This window comes from Neltuma alba, unplaced genomic scaffold (assembly GCF_004799145.2).
Source record: "Neltuma alba isolate B1F8T4 unplaced genomic scaffold, ASM479914v2 tig00010802_pilon, whole genome shotgun sequence".
NCBI classification, from domain to species: Eukaryota; Viridiplantae; Streptophyta; class Magnoliopsida; order Fabales; family Fabaceae; genus Neltuma; species Neltuma alba.
In genome coordinates, this window is record NW_021635616.1 from 29,825 (window position 1) to 51,168 (window position 21,344).

At 36.8% G+C, this 21,344-nt stretch overlaps 3 protein-coding genes and 1 long non-coding RNA gene across 6 annotated transcripts; 3 read left to right on the forward strand and 1 right to left on the reverse strand.

The window, feature by feature from the left end:
• Positions 1–655: 655 nt before the first annotated feature.
• LOC114759249 (guanine nucleotide-binding protein subunit gamma 1) lies at positions 656–3,613 on the reverse strand. Its single transcript, XM_028948394.1, has 4 exons — positions 3,239–3,613; positions 1,367–1,419; positions 1,076–1,120; positions 656–978 (listed from the first exon to the last, which is right to left on the reverse strand). The coding sequence occupies exons 1-4, from the start codon at positions 3,386–3,388 to the stop codon at positions 894–896; spliced, it is 333 nt and encodes a 110-aa protein (XP_028804227.1). The 5' UTR covers positions 3,389–3,613; the 3' UTR covers positions 656–893.
• A 2,880-nt stretch (positions 3,614–6,493) lies between these two features.
• LOC114759248 (calmodulin-like) lies at positions 6,494–7,519 on the forward strand. 3 transcript variants are annotated; one of them, XM_028948390.1, is made up of 4 exons: positions 6,494–6,754; positions 6,838–6,995; positions 7,083–7,169; positions 7,249–7,519. In XM_028948390.1, the coding sequence occupies exons 1-4, from the start codon at positions 6,676–6,678 to the stop codon at positions 7,381–7,383; spliced, it is 459 nt and encodes a 152-aa protein (XP_028804223.1). In that variant the 5' UTR covers positions 6,494–6,675; the 3' UTR covers positions 7,384–7,519. The 3 variants fall into 3 exon arrangements, with proteins under 3 accessions (XP_028804223.1, XP_028804226.1, XP_028804224.1); XM_028948393.1 differs by having other exon boundaries at positions 6,850–6,995; XM_028948391.1 differs by having other exon boundaries at positions 6,495–6,754; positions 7,092–7,169.
• Positions 7,520–8,736: 1,217 nt separating this feature from the next.
• Positions 8,737–9,905, forward strand: LOC114759247 (uncharacterized). Its single transcript, XM_028948389.1, has one exon. The coding sequence runs from the start codon at positions 8,917–8,919 to the stop codon at positions 9,556–9,558; it is 642 nt and encodes a 213-aa protein (XP_028804222.1). The 5' UTR covers positions 8,737–8,916; the 3' UTR covers positions 9,559–9,905.
• A 4,283-nt stretch (positions 9,906–14,188) lies between these two features.
• On the forward strand, positions 14,189–14,718 carry LOC114759260 (uncharacterized). Its single transcript, XR_003741896.1, has 2 exons — positions 14,189–14,245; positions 14,360–14,718. It is a non-coding gene; the product is annotated as an uncharacterized LOC114759260 (long non-coding RNA).
• Positions 14,719–21,344: the final 6,626 nt, after the last annotated feature.

Consider the following 21,344-nt stretch of genomic DNA (forward strand, 5'->3'; position numbering starts at 1 on the left):
TTTAATTTGCTTTTTGCTGAAAATGAAGGGGAACGGAGACCGTTTTCCGCGCTGTTATGTTCAAACTCTGACTGGTGTTCTTTGTCCCGATGGGCATGCCCTACAATTAATTATTGCCGAGCAGGTTGGTCTTCTACTTCTGAAATATCATCGATCTTCCATTTCGAGATAGAGGCTAACAGCTGATAAAGACACAAGAAAATCCGCTACCCTTTTATCAGAGCCCGCTTCGTTTCCCGCGTCTAAAGGGTTGCTTAAAATTTAAGCTGTTCCGGTTTTATTTATTTATATTCATTTTTAGAGTCTAAATATTTCATAAACACCATCAGGTGCCCAAATTTTTAACTTCCTGTGAAGAAAATTTAGATGACTAAAAACAACAGGAATAGGCATGAACTCCGATCTAATGCTAACTAAGGGCCTGCGATATTTACAACCTGCAAGATTTATTACCCTCTTCTTCCCTCAGTTTCATTTTCCTTTTCTAATATATTTTTTTTCACACCAGGTCATTCAAATTTAACAATGACTTGGCCTGATTCGCTCATAACTTTTCCTAATTCCACCACTTTAAGGTTGAAGGGTGCAAAATATGCCATCCCCATGTCGAGTCTTGTGTGCACACACCACTGGCGTGCATTCTCAGTTGGTTAGATGATAAGCACAAAAAGTGATCCTTCTAATCATTTGAATTCAGTTAATGAATGTGATTTACAAAACCAGTATTGGAAGCAGCATCTCCTGTAATAAATTAAGGATCCATTATTTTTTATTTTTTTTTGTCACACCAGTTTTTTAATGGATCCATGCAGCACCAAGTAACAGAGTCTATGTTACGCAGTCATATGAGGCATTCTTTTTGCCAGGCTAGTCAAATGAAGGACTGCTTCCTGTCAAAGTATCCAACATCTACATGATTGGGGATCCTGAGGCCCTTCAAACCATCTATCCCACAGCATGTTCACAGGTCCACGAATTCTGTTCAAAAAAGAGAAAAAGGAAAAGAAATAAATGATGACAATGCAGGTGGCGAGATAGAATAAGAAGTGATGATGATGCAGGCTTGAGAAGTTACTCTGGGAGGAGTGGATCAGACCTACTTTCCATGTTCTGCAGTAACCTGCACCATGTCCAGAGGAACCATATAATGATATAAGCCTTGCAATAATATTGCATCCTAAATTATTGACATACCAAATGAACCGTTTTTGAGAGAAGCATCCATCCCACAAGTTGGAAAGGCTTATCAACCAAGAAACTCAGATTTACAACTTAGTGGGCAAAGCCAACAGCAACTTCTTCAAGTTAGACAGTTAATCGTACCAAGAAATATTCCCATATGTTAGATAACAGTCTTTGTACTTACTCCTTGCATATAGTTGACACATTTTCGGTTTTTCCAAGCACTTCCAGTTCTTCCTGGATGGAATACAAGAAAAAACACAACAAATTAGGATTGTCCAATGCAGTCTATGATGCATAATGAAAAGAGGCCTTTTTGCAGAAGATAAATGGAAGCATATACTAAAAGAAAACAATCAACTCAGTACATTAAATTAAGCAACTGGAAAAGTTCCGCAAAGCAGGATGACCCCTAGTTATTATTAGGTTTTGATAAAGGTAAACCATTATTAACAAAAATGAGAAGTTAGTCGAATTTATGGAACTTAAAAACTGAAAATTACACACAATTTTGCTTGGAAGTCAAATGGCAGACACTAGACAGATCGTCTTTTATCCTCTTATCCATTTACATTTCAAATGGGAACCAACAAGGAAATACATGAAATATCTCATCACAAAAAAGATTATATACATATTTTTCAAGAATTTTTTTGCTGTCAATTTCTGTATACGCGAATTATGCACCAAATCTGGTTCTTCTACACCTCAAAAAGCGGTGCCGCAGTTGGTGTATTTTGAAAATAGCATTTTAAGTCTTCAAATCATCAAAGTACGTCATGCCAGGCAGGAAAAACAACCGCATATAAAATATTTGAAACTATTAAACCGTGATGCTTGTTTGATGTGGTGTTCAGGCACGATATTTCTTATAAAATTTTTAGTCATCATCATAGAGGATCCAGTCGTGAATCAGCAAACCGTACCCTTTCTGACAAAATGCAGGATTATGAGTATATAATATGGTAAAAATATTAAGAACGGCAATTTTACATTTAAATCACCATAGACAGGCATCAAATATTGAGAGTTCTCCACAGTGAATTATCAAGAACGTGAAATCTGAAAGAAACAGCTAGAATGAGAATTCCTTGGCATTTGAAAATGTATCTTCTGAAATAAATACGACTCCTAAGAGCCCTGTCATGCTGATGACACTGGTAATTTAAAATTTCTAAACAAGCTAGCAGGGATTTGCGTGACTAACAAATTAGATGCCATAGTCACAGGGACTTACGGATGGTACCCACAAGATGCTGAGGAGTAATCAATTGACATTTAAAATCTCTTTTAGTCGACTGTTGGATTCAACATTCGACTTGTTCGACCATGGTATGAACATTCATATGTTTAGCACATTAATTGCGCACCATAAGGAGGTCCGTGTTCAGATATGTCTCCTTTCTAGTCCTGGGGATGTAAGGTGTGCTTTAGTAAATCTCAACCTAATACGACAAACCGAAAACCTAACCAGATTTTTTTTTTTTTGGGACAGGAAAACCTAACCAGATTGCACAGCGAACTATAGCCTGAAACTTCATAATTACACGCCGATAACCAATAAATTCCGTTCAACAATTTATCTTCATCCAAATCCCAGAAAATTTAACACCCTTTTGTATCCCATATATAATGACAGCATAATCTAAGTTGAGAATTCCTATAATTACATCTTTATTTAAGAAGCAAATTCTAGAAGCTCTTGCACACAACTTTGTCCCTTTCCCTTCCAAGAACCTATTAGTCTAAGACTTATCCACCTCAACGCCCACTCAGTGAACTGGAAATACTTGGGCTTCAAGCATAAGTATCACCAAAACTGTCAAGCTCTTAACTCGGCAACAAAAGGAATCTCTTTGGTCGAAACTCGTACTACTCGGGAAAAGTGAGTTCCGACAGACCCAAGAACGGTCAAGCTTCAGTATGGCGTTTAGAGACACAGCATGTGTAGCGAAACAGATTTCATTACACAAACAGATTGATAAATACAGACATGTAAAAATATAAAAATAAATTAAAGCTGGGGAATGAAGAGTAACTGAGAAAGAAAGATCACCTCAAGATATTGGGTATCTTGCTCAAGACGCTTCACTTCCGCAAGAATCCGATGCTTGCCTCTTTTGTCAGGCCCTGCTACTGCAGCCGGCGTAGCTACTGAAGCAACGGCTTCTCCATCGGCAGACGACGACGCCGTTTCAGACGCCATCAGTGGGACTGCAATAAATGACCCCAAGTAGGCTCATCCAGCAACATCTCCCTCTTTTTTCACTAATAGATCTGAATTTAAACAGAGACACTCGACATTGAATCCATACTCCTACAAGATGAAAGCGCGCTCGAATGTTCTTCCGCTCTCACACACACAGCTGGAAAAGAAGGGAAAGCAAAAGCAAAATACAGCGTATTTACTACAAACCTTACTTTCTGTTCTTCGAAAGCCGGTTTTCTTTGTATGAAAATGCGAGCCTTTAATATTTTTATATGATTTTTTTGGATAATTGGAATTACGTTCTTTCCTTTAAAAAATTTAAAAATAATCTCGGCAATCATTTTTATAACCAACCCCACGTTTACCATACATCATTTATGATGTTAAATTAGATCGTCCTATTTATAATTGATAAATAATATGGCTATTAATATTGCATGTGAGATTATGAGAAGCGACTTTAAACAGAATTATGTTTTCAGGGCAAAAAATATTAAAGTATTTATTTGTCTAAACTGAAATTCTGCAAATGTTAACAATTGATAAACAAATCCAACAAAAGGTTTTTCAGGTGGCGGCGGCGTAAAGACGCCGTTTGCCTTGAGATTGGGTGGCTCGGCCTGATTGAGAGGACCGAGGACGAGTAATTTTACAGAACTGAAAATCAGATTTTTGTTTGTAAATTGTAATTATAAAATAATTGCTTATAATATATTTTAAGAATAAAAAAAACTATTTTAAAGGGAATGGATGTATTCATACAAAAGCATAGTTTTTGTCATTTTTAAGTAAATAATTATGTAATTATGAAAATATTAATTTATTGGCTCATGACATGGAACAGTTTGTGTGAGGTAGCTTTCATGATGGACCTGGTCCAATAGCAGCATCATTTGAGGTGGCCCATCCAATATTTCCTTTAGCCCGTATTGCAAGCATAGCGAGACTTTTCGTGGGACTTTCAAATTTGGCTTCGGCACTTTTGCTATCACGCAGATTAGGTTATTACGGGTAAAGTATGGCTGAACATTCTTCCATTTCAGCGTTCTTTGTATGCGTCACAACGAAGGTCTGGATATCGTTTTCACAATCAAATTCCTTCCCAAACTCCTCGGGCTGCGTTTATTCTAGAAGTCGAGGGGATGCCACAGATGGTGCATCCAGATACCCAAACACGCGTCTTATTATTTTCATTGAGATTTTGTACATACTGTTCATGATATCATGCTTTGGACAAGAGATGTTATCTCTTTTAGTTATTTTTTTCATTTAGCCTGGCTTTCTGGGATGACTTCAAACATGCTGCTGGTGAACAAGCACACTAGTACAGAACCAAGAGCTCAAAACCAATGGATTCCAAATCTATAAATTTTTAGGATTCAAGCAACGGATCCAAATATTGCCGATAGTCGCTAAAATGAGCTGCTTCCTTTTTGCAAACAAATTTCGTGTGGATGCGACCCCATCAATTATTTCACTAATTATTGACTTGTTTGTGCGTTACCAGTGGACACAGTTCAAATATTGCTGTGTATAGAAATCTTCTCAGAGAGCTAAGAAAGCAATAGTGTTGTCGTTTTGGGTCAATCCCGCCCAATCATTTAGATACAGTGTCCCAAAAACGGCTCTCGTGTGTGTTATGCTTTGCGTGCTGACTATCAGAATCACAGAAAAAGAAGTCAACCTTGTAGAATGAAGCTGGTGCCGTAGGCTTTTGCACTTATTTGACCACTTCTGTGACGCATGTAATGGCGACACATTGTTTGAACGTTAATTTCTTTAGTGCTGAACTCGGATTAACTTGTTCGACCAAATATATATATATAAACACGATACCCTATATTTGCAGCCATCATTTGTTAGAACAGTCAAGATGTTTGACACTTCCGAAGTTCAGAACGTGAGATGAGAGAAACTTCCCGCTCTTTGTCAGCCCCCATGTCATCAGTTTATATGCGGGCACTTATTCGCTTCATACCATAAACAAAAGCCAATTGTGGGTTGCGTGGGCGCATAGCGTGCAAAATCAATGTTATATTACCCTTCGATGTTTAATACAAAAGCTAGTTTGACTTTTAATTTGATTATAAATAAGATCTTAACCTATCTTGTCTCTTATATTCATTCATGTTTCTCAAAGTAGTGCTTATAATAGTTGCATACCTCCGATTCTTGATATAAGACCTTGTTTGATTTTTATTTTGATCTTAAATATAAGACTCTAATCTATTCTATCTCTCATATTTATCTATTTTTCCCTAAGGTAGTATTTTTAATAATTGTAGTTCTAGCTAATACACTTGATTAGCAAAGATATTTTAAGAAAGATAACATATATTTATTATAATTAACTAAATTTATTTTCTTTATCTCCTCAAATTAGTTAACTAGTTCTTATATTTATAACTGGAGGTAGTGTATGTTTAATATTTCATCAAATAGTAATTCTAACTAATATACATGATCAATAAGAGTATTGTAAGAAAGACAACACTTATTTATTATAAATAACTAAATCAACAAACTTTTTTAATCTACTCAAATTAAATTAGTTAACTATTATCGAACGTAATACGTAATTTTTTTCATATAACCCCCCAGGCGTTTCTTGATCTGACGAGTAAAATAACAAAATATGAACAAGCATTGAATGGAACGTCTGTTTTGACAACTCCAGCAACATAAATTTAAGTCAATCTTGGGTGATACGCCATCTTTCTATGAAACTAAACTGGTCAGAGCTTAATACTGACATCTTAAAAACATTCAACACGCTTAGCCTCGTCACCTAATTCAGGTTGTAATTACATATTCATACCAGCGTTTCTGTGTTTAAACATTTGTTAATTAATCTGGGAATATCAGAGTAGACAAGCATCAGGGAGTGTGTATGCGTAATTTCTTGGGGTTGAAGGGGAAGCCCATGATCACTTCCGTGGCACGTGGTGGGTGGGGAAGCCGAAAGTCACAATTCTATTGACTTTTGAGAATAAATGGTGGGGCAGGTCCGGACAGTCGAATTGAAATTTTCCTTGTCCAATAGTAGATTGCCGATGCTCTTGTAATTCCGGAAAAGTTTCTGCTTTTTGAATTGGAGTTTCTTCCTCCTGCGTGCCTTGACTATTGGAATTACAAGTTTTGCCCAACTCGTGCGCCTATAAGAAAGCCAACGAAGCAAGCTCCTCAAAACTATACACCAAATTCCTTCTTCTTCTTTCTATCCGAGCAAGAAGCCAATTGAGAAGCAACTTATCAGTTTCCTTGTTTCCTCCCGGCCAGAGTAGATGATGACGGATTCACTCACAGAGGATCAGGTCGCTGATTTCCGGGAAGCCTTTAGCCTCATTGACAGGGACTCTGATGGTGTGTTCCTTTACCCCTTTTCTTCTCACATTTTCAAAGAACATAACTTGTTTTGCTGATATGAATTGGCCGGTGATGTCTAGGATTTATTACAGTGGATGAAATGGCTTCCATTGTGCAGTCACTAGACGGAAATCCTACAAAAGAAGAAATTCGAGAAATGATAACTGAAGTGGATATTGATGGTAATGGGAGTATAGATTTTGAGGAGTTCTTGACTATAATGGGCAGGAAAATGAAGGTAAGATCCAAATTAAAACTAGTTACTGCTTTGTATCCAGAGAATTTTGAAGCTTTGAGACGTTGAGGCTGACGAGATTACCTTAAGTTCCAACAGGAAAATCTGACAGAGGAACTAAAAGAAGCGTTTAAGGTATTTGACAGAGATGAGGACGGATACATTTCTGCCTCCGAGGTAAGCATGGCATGCAACGTTTGCCTGTTTAATAATGTCCAAGAATATCACTGAGGACTAAGTTTAGGGTGTTTGATAGCTGAGGCACGTGATGACGAACATGGGAGAGAGGCTCACGGATGAAGAGGCAGAGCAGATGATTAAAGAGGCGGATTTGGATGGGGATGGTCTGGTTAGCTATGAAGAATTTGCAAGGATGATGATGGCCAACTGATCTCAATCACCGTGCATAGCAAGAGTAAACTTGTGTTGGCTGAAAATTAGCCCCACCAACCTATTCTGTAAATCCTTCCTTTCATTGTATCATACCATAATTAAGGGGGTGTTAGGATGAAACCAAACTATGGTTTGGAAAATAGTTTCTGGATAATAGATTCTGGAGAGAATAAATTCTGTGAAGAATAGATTTTGTAAAAAAATGATTCTGAAAAGTGAGAGTGTTTGGATAGTTGTTATCAGAAGCACTTTTTATATATACAAATCACTAAAAAAGACATAAATTAATATGATAATTACATAAAAGATAGATTTTATGATATACTTTAATTTGAAGGAATAAAATTGTTAATAATATATTTTTTACCAGCATAATTAATAATACATAAGATAATATAATTAATAAATAATTAATATGTGTATATATATTTATAAGATATAAGATTAATATGTTTATAAAAAATTAATTAAGGGATGTTAAAGTCATATTATTGTTGAGATATACTCTGACAGACACAATCATACTCTCCAATTTGAGTCAGAAGTAGAATGGATTCACTTCTCCGAAAACCATGGTTTTGGGTTCCAAAACCATGGTTTCAGATTATGGCATCAAAATTGATACTGTTTGGATGACATTCCACCCAAACCATGGTTTTGGGAGTCACCCAAATAAACCCTAAATGTTCTTAAATTGGTAATATTTTTCCCAATCCAAAAACCTTGCTCAGTTGATTTAAGAGCCGACAAGACACAGATTCATCACCATGTTGTGCATTTTATTGATTAAATTAACCGACTTTCTCACCATTCAAATTATGCGGAGCAAGAACAATTTTCACTTTTTTGCAAGATATGAAAATTTTCAGCATAGCCAGACATATATTTTCAACATCAATTATTTATTTCATTCCCATCTTCAATTTTTGTTGTGAAAGAACTTTATTCCCCTTCAATTCTAAAACTCTTCCGCGGATTCTAAAAATGTTCATTAAAAAATATTATTAAACAAAATTATTTATTTGAAAATAAAGAGTTTGAATTTCAAGTTTCAATTACTTATTTAAGTTTCCTAACAAATTCTAATACAATTTTAAAATTGAAAAGCCTATATCTTGAATAGCGTATATATTTTTCCTGCGGTTGTGATAAATATGCTTATTAATTAAAAGATAAACCTTTATTATTATCTTGTAAATATATTTATAATAAAGATAAAGATATATTTATTATCTTGTAATATTTTTTCAAAAAAAATTATCATAAACCAATTTTACGTTTTAACATCGCTTCGCGCGTTTCCACATCACCAGAACCAGAAGATGATTCGCGGGTTCTAGTATATCAGAGAACGCGGAGGGTGGCTGGGCGGCGGCAACCGTCGCACGACCGAGCACGAAGAGATTGGTATCATAGCGGAACTTTAAATTTCAAAGTTGCTTTTTGGGATAATCTCATTTGAGATTTATTTTTTAAAATTGACACATGATTTTATCCAAACCCTAAAAATCTCGAATGCTCGGAAATCGGAATGGATGCATCCGCAGCCAATGATCTCGACGACTACTCTCCGTCTTCAACTGTAATAAACTTCGACAGGCCGATCCCCTTGCTACGTGGACCGTTACCAGCCGGTCCATCTGACGATCCATCGGCCGGTTCGTTTGTACTTGCATTCAGAGACTCACATGCTTGGATTTCCTCATACAGAGCCTGCGAGCGCAAAATCATCCTACAATGTCAAGAGGGGGCCAGGATTGGGTGTGCCATCAGCGCTTCCAGCAAGTGTAAGCCTTCATGGTGGAAGGCCCTGATGGGTGCCAAACCTACCGATTTAAAAGAGCGAGAGCGATGCGAAGAGAGCGAAATGGAAAGCTGCTTTGCTGTTGCGAAGGAGAAATGTATTGGGTTTGCCAGGGACAAGTGTTTATCTCCCTTTATGGATGCACGGATTGCAGTTAGGGAAAGAGGGTTGAATTTGAAGGAAGCTTTGAAATCGATTCACTTGGCATCATTTCCCGAAGAGAGTTTGCGGATGATGGGTCAAATGGGCTCCGCACGCTTGTCTCATGGTACGAAATTAGGGGTGACAAATTACAAGGCAAGTGAACTGCTTGGCTCGGACGAGAATGTGCAGTGCATCCTGGGCGAGCAGCAACAGGGGACCAAATAACTGTGGCTTATTTTGATCGTGGAAGCGCAACCCGCAGTAGCTTATGCTGATCGGCGTATTACTTCCAACGCCTCTACTTACTAACTTGGCTAGAGTCCATTGTTCTGCTTGTGGAACACAGTAGTCATAGACTTATTTACTGATACTAAGAGAAGCCAAGAATTTTTCAATCGTCTTTGAACAGGGACATTGTGCAGATGCATTTTTCTTTGGTTATCATTTCGACGTAGACATTGGCTTGTACTTACAATTTCGCCTTTCCTGACCCCTTTTTTTCCCGTATGAATTGTAATTGATACAAAACTTTCAACTTTGTTTGATTGATGCCTGAAAGTATTTCGCCCTCAGCATTCCTGATTTGCCTTGAAAAGTGAACATTTGCTTGCTGCCTTTTTTTTTTTTTTGGGGGCATAACAGTGGCAAGCCGGAGCTTGAAATAAAGAAAGGAAAAGATCCTAAATCCACTCAAAAGGTTAAGGCTAAGAATCCTCTTGCTGATCTCGCATAATCATCTCCAAATAGCCGGGGGGGGGGGGGGGGGGGAATCGACGGCACAAGCATTAGTTGGTGGTGATCGTGACCATTCCTTGCCATGTAGTCAGCACACCTAAGAATCTCTCTGCCAGTATGATATAATTGAACTTCCCAGTCGCCAAAGAGTAATTCCCTAGTTTCGGCTATCACATCCCTCAATGGATTATCAACGGGACCATCCCTCATCAATGCTGCCATTTTTCTAGTTGTTCTTCCTGAATTCATTTTGAGAAGCCCGTGGCCTTGTATTGACCTACAGCTTTTTTAGTTGGCGCAGGTGTCAGAGGAATAACGTAGGAAGCTGATGAATCAGGTAAATTGGTACTTCTTCACTGCAAGATCTTGAACTATTTTCTGACAACTTATTTTATTAACAAGATTAGAGAAGTCTTCATTCATGGTGGCATCATTAGTTGGAATAGTAGGTACGCATTCCGCCTTGTTGCAACTTGCAAACCTTGATAAGGTTCAGTATATGGTATTCATCTGTGAGGAAGCTATTTTCTACATTGCAGATTGTAATTTCCTTCTAAAGGCTTCCTTTTTGCCTTCTTTAACCCTTCATGTCTCTAATTTGAATGGGCATATTTAGTCTCTGATATAAGGTATTTACATAGACGAGATTAAATTTGCTTGGCGGAGTTCATTGTCTGAGTTTTGATGGCTTTGATTGTTAGATCAGCAGATAATCCGTCTCTGTGCGCCTCACGACTTGTTTTGTTGAAGACTTGAGCCTATCCTTAGATTTTTGGAGGTGCTGGCTTCTGTATTTTTTAGGCTGTGGTGTTGTGTCTTGTTTTCGGTGGAGCGCGTTGCCTTTTTTTCCTGAAGGCTTTTGGTGACTTAACTAAGGAATTGGATTGGGATGGTTCTTTTTTGGACACTTCAGCAGAGCTCAAATGAGGCAGAGATGGGCTTGGGCTAGAAATGCCATCCACTTAGTGGGCTACTACAGGTCGAAGTTATGCTCTTTCACCAGTTTGGTACAGGAGCGGAAGAGAAATAAAATGAAAGGAACAAAATTGTTAAAATTGAGATTAATTCAATAGTACATGATAAGGGGGTAAAAATAACCGCTAACTAATCAGATTCCTAGTGAAATATAAGTTACCCCAATTGCCCTGTTGCAAATCCTAATCCTCAAATCGAAATTACTTTCTTACGTGATAAAATGGCGAGTACATTATATATAGACTTCCCCTAAGTTTAGTTAAAATTATACAGACCTTTATTTTCAGAATAATGTTTTCCTGCGTTCTCGCACTCTTATTTTCTTCACTAAGTACGTCGGTATGATATTGCTTTGAGAAGAGCGAGAACCAAAAGGCAAAATATAGTTAGGTTTAACCTTTGTATTTTGTACAGTACATCTAATAGTTCTGAATTACGAAATTACTGGGTGATTTAATTGGTAAACATTATTAAAAGGGTTTAAGAATGAAAGGACGTAAACATTATTCCGGTCCGAACATTATTCAGTTGCTGTGGCTATGTATTGCAAGGTGCGAACTTGCATTACAATACGGACTCAAAAGTTCTCTTTACAAACGAAAAGAATCGGTCCCTTTCCTCTGTCCTATTTGCCGAACGATCATTCTTTTTTCAAAAGAAAACAAAGGAAATTATTTTGATTTCATTTTTGTTTTTAAACAAACCGTTAAATGTGCAGTAATTGATCCCTTTGCGAATGTTGTCAAACATTGTCACCGCTAATCAGAGTTTAGAGTCAGTAATCGCAAGGCATAGAAGTTTATGATATGCAATGCTTTTGTAGAAGCAGTTGGAGGACGGATGTGGCAGAACAGAACATGTCAGATTGAATTTGCTTGGAATTACCAATTCGTTTGCAAGTACATGGTTGAGCACACCTAAGAAACCAGCGGATAAAGCAGGGCCTTCCTGGGCGTCTGCGCATTTTCATGTGTTTCCGAACAGGAAGGCAAACCATAGGCTTCGGCTTCACCGTTGGCTCTGTTTCAGACATGCATTTCCGGCAGTAAACCAAACAGCAGGGACTCAAAAACCAAAGCAAACGAAGTAAGAAAGCAGAGCCCCTTGAGTCTTGACGACTGCCGCTGCTAAAAATAAAGGCATTTATTTGCAAGTAGATTCTCTTTGATTGAATTGAATGGCAAGGGAAGAGAAGAGGGGAAGTGCCAACTGGATAATTAAATGGGGTTGTCCATATACTACAGGCCTAGGAACCTATAACCCCAGGAGGCTGAATCAGAGTCCGCAGAACTTAGCTGTCACAAAAATCACCATCCTCTCTCACAACGCATGCTCGTATCACCCCAAAAAGAATCCTCCCGGCATAATGACCCCTTGATCACTTTCATATTCTCGATCCCCTTGTGATTCTTCACAAAAAGCATCAAACCAGAAACACCCACCGAAACAACTCGTCCTGCTGTCTTTTATTTATTTTACTCACAATAGAGCCGTGGATGGGATGGGACTTGGGCCTCGGTTGACCATAAATAAAAAGAGGGATTCAGGAGGAGGACTGGGTTCAGTGATGGTACAATTTCATTTTTCAAACAACAGGAAAAGGACGTGGTACGTGTAGTGTGTGAGGTCTGGTTGGCTGCGACTTCCCTCTTTCTCGATGGCTGGAAAATTACATTGAAGTCACCCGCAACATGAATTGACAAGTGAGTGGGTGAGCAAGTCCACAGCCCAACACCTCCCCTACTCATCCAAATTTTGCATGGAAATTCTCACCAACTCCCATTTCTTTCTTTTCTTGGGACCCCAATAATTGTAGACTATGTGCATCCACAGTAGTACACTTCTGTTGTTTGCACAGCCTTCACCTTGGCAGTTATTTTAATTAATTGTTATTCTTCCATCCATGTGACTAACATCTTTCACGCATCTTCTTGCAAGTTCCATAAGGTGATTTCATGTCTTGGTTTTTACATGGATTTTTATTTTTTTAAATCACGATTAATATTAATTATGTACTAATAATGAGGGGTTCATAGATGTGAAATGATGAGAGACTGGGATTGGAGCCGCATATGGACTCGAGAGAGAGAGAGAGGATGAAGGGATCCGCCTTCATCACTGCCACTGCCATGCCGCCCTATGACTCTATCTTCTCTGAGCCTAAGACAACTCCTCACAGTCATCATCACCCCTCTCTCTCTCTCTCTTTTTAGCTTTTTTAGCTCTTCTTTTATTTCCCTCTTCCTTCACTTCACTGTCCTCTGCGTCTTTTTTCATTCATTATTTTACTGGTTCACTAGGTGGCTTCTGTCTTTTAATAACCTAACCCTCCCTTTATCGATGGTCTCGCTCTCTCCCACTCTATATATATATTCTCTACCTTCACTTCTTTTTCTGCCCCGCCTCGCTCGACTGTCTAGCACGAGTCCTGTTGAAGCATGCCAGTGGCTGTTGCGAGTATTGCCTATATAGTTCTTTTCACCTACTGTGGGAAGAAAGGATGAGATGTCTAGCGTCGTATGGTCGCTAATGAAGGAGGGAAGTTCACAAAGGAAAAAGTGAAGCTGCCAGCATGATCTAGCTTTGGTTAGTGAGAAAGATGGAGAATGCTAATCCTGACTAGGTCATGCTGTGACAGCCTCACTCTTTCCTGTTTGGGGACCCGGTTCCTTCCTTTCATTCACAAGCACTTGAACTTTAAAGTAAGAGGCAAGTTTAATAAACCACTGTTCGCATAGTCGTATATTCCTTTTCCATCTGAGTTCCAAATTCTATTATGGCAGGCGTGCGATACTTGCCCTTTTCACTTTAACATGTCTGGTTCGTTTTTGCTTCTTTTATTTTCGCCCCATGGTTTTTCACGGGCTTCTGTCGACCTAGATGTGTGGGTTCAAAGGACGTAGATCCACGCTTACCTTTTTCATATGTATGCCTAGGGTTACATGAACCGCTGAATATCTCCATAACTGTGAAAGTGCATTAGGTTATTATGGTATGCTAATTAGATAAGTAGTAGTTCCCTTTCTGGTTTCTTATCCGTCAAATCGCTTTAAGAATAACTCTGGCCATATTTCTCTTCTTGATCCACCATATGCACCGAGTTTCGAGGTTGAAAATCCCGCATCTTCTGAAAGAGCTGTTGAAATCAGCCTAGAATGGCTGCACGACTCAGATATTTGGTTTTGGTGATTTTCATATCTAGGTATTCTCAACCAGTTGTCTTCGCTTTGCAAAGTATGTTTATACTCTCGGGAGATGGGTGTCAAATTTACCGTCCAACGTTATACTGTGCTTTGTTTACCTGTTTTTTTGGCAGATTACACAATCACTTAATATTCCTGAGGTGATTCTGATCGATGTTGAACCAGTCTTCGCGCAGCAACGGGGACAATTGGGTCATGCCGGGTTTATCGCTTTTGAACTCTATAGCAAGTACTCGCCGGCTGAAACCTACCGAAAGTGAACTTTGCACGTTACTGTAATTTCGGCCACTAAATGAGTTGGTCGATGTTGGTGGGCAACAAAGGATGGACAAAAAACTGGGATGTATCAGGAAATATTCAAGGCTGTGTTTTGAATTCCCTTGTATGCAGATGTTTTGTATCGGAAATTTAGGCTGTGTTCTGTATAAATCATTGTGTCAAATGTAAATTCACTTTCGCCGTTCTGCAGTAATCCTTCTGATCGCAGTTTACATCACAAATATGCGGCAAGGCAGCTCTTTCGTTTTCATAATAATATTTGAATGTTCGTTAGAGCTGTGATAAAACGTTATGAAAGTTTATTTCGCAAGCCTTAAGTAAATGGAACTGGCAAAAATGTCGGATGCTGCCTTGGGCTCGGGTGGAACGATAGGTAGGGCATTCTCTCTAGATGTTGTTCTTTTCTAAAATTAATATCGGATCCTTAAACATTAAGTTGTAAGAACTAAATAATTTAAAACTCTGAACTGCACGAGAGAGAATAAAACCCGTAGAAATTTGGTTAGGGTGTCCGGGTAGATCGGGTTATAGCTCATATACAATGGGTCGTCGTACTCAAGACTAAAGCAAGGGGAAATTATGAAGGAAACATCAAATCAGGAAAAACAAATCTTAAAATATGCCTGCTTTTACAAAACAACTGTTGGAGCATGGGTAGGGTAGAGACATAAGCAAGGGAGGGAAGACATGATGGTGATAATGAGGATTGATGTGACGTGTATTGGGAATGTTGGACTAATTTGGGCCTTACAAGAAATGAGTTCTGTTGAGGTTGTCATTTTTCAGTGGTAAAGTTAAAACTGGGTAACATGAGCTCGTGAAGCTTATGGTCCGGCCTATGTTAAAGTCATGAGTTTGCTGCTTTCATCATCGCTTTTTATTATTTAATTAATGCTTTTTCACCCAAAAGCTTGCTGGAAACCTGCTACATCCAAGCATTTGTTTTCACCACCGCATGTAATAATGAATCAAAATCATTCGGATCCAAATTTTGGAACATGGAATGCCTTTCGGTTTGTTCACGCAATGTCACAAAAGGATTTATCTTTTTTTTGCTCATTACTGCTTTGATTGTTTTTTTTTTTAAACATTCATTTGGCGGACAAACTTTTTAGGGTGACTTTGCTTTTTTTCTTTTTTAATTTGCCGACCCCATGATCACAACGTGTTTTCGTTTTTTTTTTTTAATCTTTTAACCTTTTTTCTTGTTTTAGTCAAATTTAAATTCATTGATTCGATTCTTGATCACAGTACTGGAGGATATATATTTCTACCTGCAAAAAAATTTTCCAAAATTTTTTTTCAAGTTTCATGTCATCTTATTAAGTACATTACTATCATTCCGGCTGTATAAAAAAATTAATTACGTTACTATCATTTTCGTATTTTACTATCGCAGCTCGGGAAAAGATGTAACTGTGATTTCACTCTTTCTATTTCATTTTCACGTCGATGCTATATTTTTTTGGTTCTAAGTGTAAAATTTATTTTTATAAAGTAAATTATATTATAAAATAGATCTTTATTCTATACTATATCAGACAAAACAATGAACTTTCAATGCATACACGTGTTTAATTCGTATGGCCAATAAAGAGAGAAAGAAACGAGGATTGGTTAACAGTTAATTGGATGTGATCAGACCCGAAAGGAGTATGTTAATCAATTGGTTTATTTTGCCTGTCACAAATGGACACAAAAACAAACCCGGAGTGCTTAGATGAAATGTTGAGAGAATTGTTTTAGTTTAATTGCTGGTTTGAGTTCAAGATAGGAAAACACAACAGCACAAAGGGCCAGAGTCACCCCCCCCGGGGAAAGGTGTCTATGTTACTCTAATTTGAATTAGTCTGAGCCTGTTAAGTTTCCATTACATAAGAGTTGACCTGAAATATACTAATACAGGGTATATATGCCAAAAAAAAAAAGACACAAAAACAAGAATATTATATATACGTTGTGATACTGCTGTAAAGAGTGACTCAGCGTGCGTGTATTGGTGCCTTTCTATCTACCCGAGACCTACTAAAGAGGATAAGAGATGCGAACAGGTCGAAAATAAATCAGATGTCAAAATCACAACAACTTTTATCAGAGTATAAGTTGCCTCTATGCTCTTTCTTTCCTTTTCTATTTGTATTTTTGGGCCTCTTTTTCCTGTTTCCTGCATCCCTCCCCCTCCATGCTTCAATATTGTGAAGACACCCAAGGGTGTCTTTTGATGCGCGGCTGACACCAGTAAGAAGGTTAGATTAGATCAAGCCTCTGACAAGAAGCAGCATCTTTGGATTAATTTAAAGTTAATGAGACTAAAGCCATATCCTCTCTCTATCTTTAAAAGAACAAAAGATAATGTAGGTTATGAGGAATATGAGGGATGACGGGTGGGTGAGATGAGAAAGAGAGTCACATGACTTTCTTTTGATGTTGCATTTGGAGGAAGCCATGCACTTATGGTCCCCCACAAGCCTTGTGTTTTGTGACTTTTTTTCTTTGGTGGTCATTTGGTGGAAACATGCTCATTAATTATCCTAACATATTCAAATCCCGTCCACTTTAATTTGGACCACTGCCACCTGTTGTCTTCTGCTATTCTTCTCACTTATTTTATTATATCTTGGGTCTCGGTCATGCTAGCCTGGAGTGTTCTCTCTCTGGACTCTATAAATATATATAACCCCTCGATCCCTTCTATCTCTAATGCACACTCAAAAGAACATATCTCCCTCCCTCCCTCTCCATCTCTGCCTCGAGTTTGAATGAATTCTGTGGTTATCGTCAACCAGTAACAGTTGAAGCTGCCAGCATGATCTAAACTTTCCTGCGAGTCAAGGAAGGATCGGATCATATGGCAGCTTCACCTGTTGATGGGATCACGAACAACATATATATACATATCCTTACTCCTTCATATTCTACGGTCAACTCTGCACATGTATATTATTCATCATTGCCCTCAATTCAGTTCGTACCTGGGTTTGTGAATAGTGATTCATTTTCTGCTGGTATCTGCCTTTCAATATTACATTGTGGGTAATTCTCATTTTCTGCCTTACTCATATATATATCCACGTATTTTATGTGAACGAGCTAGCTTGCTTATGTGTCTTTTCCAAGAAAGAAATGATATGGATGGTTTGGGAACTGGGTTTGGCTTTTTATTTCAAAATACATGTTTTTGGCTTGGAAAGTGGTACTAGTTTTCGCCGTGTTCATTGCATCTGTACTTTGTTATGTTGGCGTCAAAAGTGCAGTTCACTTTAGCTGAGGCATGGTTGTCAGGAATATAATATTTGGTTTTAATTAATTCGATGATAATAATTATATATAATGGAGGGTTGCTTTTTTGTGAGCTTGCTGATGATGCTGAGGAATATTCTTGAAAGCGGGGAGAGAGATACGATTGTTGAGAGATTTTCCATGTACGGTTGCTGCTTTTGAGAATATATTTACATCTCTTCCCAATTCTTTTGTTCCCGAACTCTCTCCATTACAGCAGCAATTTTGTCTAATTCGCACTGGGAGCGGCTTCTCTCCACTGCCTTCCTGTTCGCTGCCTGTCCGCTGCCTTCAACGCAGCGCCGTTTAGCTGGGTGAAATAGGGGTGATGAGATGTGATGGTCTGACACTCGCATAAATGGGAGAAGCGGAGAGCCCCAAAGCTATCAAATATATTACGCATTCGTTGAGCCTCAACAATATAATAAATAATTAGATATATTATTGTTGTGTTTTTTTGTCTGAAATATATTATTGTTGTTATCAACAACAAGTTTTTTTATTGCAATCTAGTTAATATTCGTAAATTATTCTAATCTCATTTCATAATAATAAATTAATTACATTTTACAATTAAAAATAACTAAATCTTAGAAATAATTAATTTAACAACAAATTTAGATTTTCATTACAATCTATTTATTATTTGTAAATTATTCTAATCCATTTTATAATAATAAATCAATTATATTTTACAATTAAAAATAATTAGATCTTAGAAATAATTAATTTCACCATTTGTTATAATTTCAACCAATTTTTAATGAGGTTTTCTATCTTCTATTATATTTTTATAGTTTTTCCTAGTATAGTCATTAACTCGTTTACTCATATGATCATGTACTTTGTTTTTTTAAATATAAATTTTAAATTAAATATTATTAAACATTAACTTTTTAAAATAAAATATATGACTATATATGATTGAATAACTTAACATAATAAATTGTCCTTTTTTTAATCTATTTTTTCACAGAAAAAATTGACAAAAACATATTTAACATTTAAGGACAGTAAACAGTATCTTGTAAAAAGGACTAAACCAATTTAAATTTTAAGATCTTATAAAAAGAAGGGAGAGAGGATAATATGCAAACTTATATATCTCTTAATTTCTTATTTAGCTTATTATGACCATATAAACTAATGGCTACATTGAGAAACACTATAAAAGTCTTATAAAAGATGGAAAAGCCTAATTAAAAATTGAGTGAAATTATAACGACAACTTTTCAGTTGAGACTTAGTTTTTAAATAAATATATTTAATTATTTATTATATTGTTGAGATCCAACAGGTGGGTAATATATTTGGTAGCTTTTCCGCCTCTTCCATGTATGCGAGTGTCAGACCATCACATCTCATTGCTCCTCTTTCACCCAGGTAAACGGCACTGCGTTGAAGGCAGCGGACAGGCAGCGAACGGGAAGGCAGTGGAGAGAAGCCGCTCCCATTCGCACTCCCTCTATTCTCTACGTACATTCTCATTTCTAATAATAATAATTTTGTCTAATTATTACTACTATTATCACTCTCTTCAAGTTTTTTTTATAAGAGTTTGATAACTAAATTATATTATTTAAAAAAATATTTAAAATTAATTAAAAGTAATCAACATATAAGAAATAATTTTTTTTCAAAGTATACTCTTATTTATAAGAAACAAATAAGAGAGAAAAAATATAAAAAAGAACGTATCAAATTTTTAATTCATGCAATATGTAAAATTAATTATGAGCAAAAATAACAAAAATGTATTAAATAGTTAGATAATTACAAGTAAAGATTTTATAAAAAAAAAATTAAGGTGGTTCAAATTTCAGGTGAGGATCGGACGGGTACTTTTGCGCCTCAATTCCCTGGTGAACTAATTCGTGCATTGGTTTTGACGAAAGGTGCAGCAATGTTGTGAGTTATTCTTGGCATGCATCGCCCAACGAAAAACATAAATGCAATTAGGAGGTCATGAATGAGTGTTTAATGCAATCCATCCTGATTCCTGGGCTTGTTCGGCAACTAGTATGAAGAGAGAGAGAATAAAACCTTTTTTTAAATTTTTTGTATAAAAAAAAATACGTTGTTAAATTTTTAAAATACAATTAATAAAATTTAAGACTTTTCATTTGTTACAGTCAAACATGTTGATTTGCAAAATGGGGCAAATTAAAATAAGAAATTTATATTAATTGGAATTCAAAGAGGAAATAAAACTCACCAACAAGATGTTGGTAGCGACCTCACCTTTGTAAGAAAGAAAACACAAATTTGAATTTCAGAAAACACACTTATTGAGAGAACTATTTCTTAACCACTCCAAACCAGAAAGAAATTAGTTTGAAATCTAACGTAACCTGGAAATACCATTGTTTCGCCCAAAAAAAAAAAAGAAGCAAAACTTACTTCTGAGTCGTAAATTCTACAGAGATGGACCCAATTAACATTGTTTTCTCCGTTTGTCTGCCCACTATTTACTAACTTGAGCGAGATGTCGCGAGTTCTTTGACTTTTTTTCCCACAGTTATATTCTTTCAAACTTTGTTCAGAAGCAAAAATCAGAGAAATTAAAGGGAAGTAACGCATGGGCTGCGCCTACAAAATGACGAGATATTTTCCGCCATGTGTTACTTACTGCCTTAATGTCAATAATCAACTGAATAATCCAGCCAGGAAAACAAAAAAAAAAAATCAAAAAGAGCAGGCTGCCAAGATTATTCTCTTTAAGATGGTACAGATCATCACAACATAAATGTGGTGCACATCTTTGCTTGTATGTTCATCATCATCATCATAAAACGTGCCAAAAAAATGAAAGGAAAGTTCTAAGAATAAAGCAGGTTACCTCTGGTCAAAAAGAAAAAGAAAAGAATAGAGCAGGTTACCCCCAAGCTGCATTCATCATAAAATATTGGTAAATTTCAAGCAGTTCAATAGCTGCCCAGCAACGTGATCATCCTAAACTTGAGTTTCCAGTTCAGTTATTATCCGATCGGAGTACCGAATCGCCTGGGCTTCATATTTTGGTCCAAAAAAATTGTTGTTTTAGTTAAGCGGAAAATAATTGATGAAAATAACCGAATCTGGTGAGCTAACGATTGGATAGCAATCATGTCGTGTAGAAAGGAAACTGATTGAGAATTATCAAACAAAAACCCCAAACTAAAAGAATGGCATTCAAAAAGAGAACTGGACCTGTTTGTTCAAGACGGGAAATCCCTGTTGAGTCTTCACTGTTAGCAATAGAGAAGAAATTAGAGAATAGGGAACGATACTTCATGATATCACAAGGTGACATGAAAAAAATGTTTGTTTCTGTATTATTATTTTACGGTTTAACGATAAGCAATAATTTTAAAAAAATTAAAAAGAAATTAATTCTTAAATTTATTATGTCCTAACTATATTTTTAATAAATTATTAATTTTGAACATATCTATAGCACTTGTCAATTTATCTTTCTTAAATTATTAAGCCATTTCACCTCAAAATCTGTGCGGATGGTTAGTCTCCGTGTTTAGCTGAAATAGTCAACTCAAAAGACTA

Excerpts from the sequence above, each read along its gene's own strand:
- LOC114759249 (XM_028948394.1), bottom strand. The coding sequence starts at position 3,388 with ATGGCGTCTGAAACGGCGTCGTCGTCTGCCGATGGAGAAGCCGTTGCT. Across the intron at positions 1,121-1,366 it reads GTGTCAACTATATGCAAGGA|GTTACTGCAGAACATGGAAA; the intron begins GTAAGTACAAAG and ends GACATGGTGCAG. Across the intron at positions 979-1,075 it reads TCTGATCCACTCCTCCCAGA|AATTCGTGGACCTGTGAACA; the intron begins GTAACTTCTCAA and ends TTTTTTGAACAG.
- LOC114759248 (XM_028948390.1), top strand. The coding sequence starts at position 6,676 with ATGATGACGGATTCACTCACAGAGGATCAGGTCGCTGATTTCCGGGAA. Across the intron at positions 6,755-6,837 it reads CATTGACAGGGACTCTGATG|GATTTATTACAGTGGATGAA; the intron begins GTGTGTTCCTTT and ends GGTGATGTCTAG. Across the intron at positions 6,996-7,082 it reads TAATGGGCAGGAAAATGAAG|TTCCAACAGGAAAATCTGAC; the intron begins GTAAGATCCAAA and ends GATTACCTTAAG.
- LOC114759247 (XM_028948389.1), top strand. The coding sequence starts at position 8,917 with ATGGATGCATCCGCAGCCAATGATCTCGACGACTACTCTCCGTCTTCA.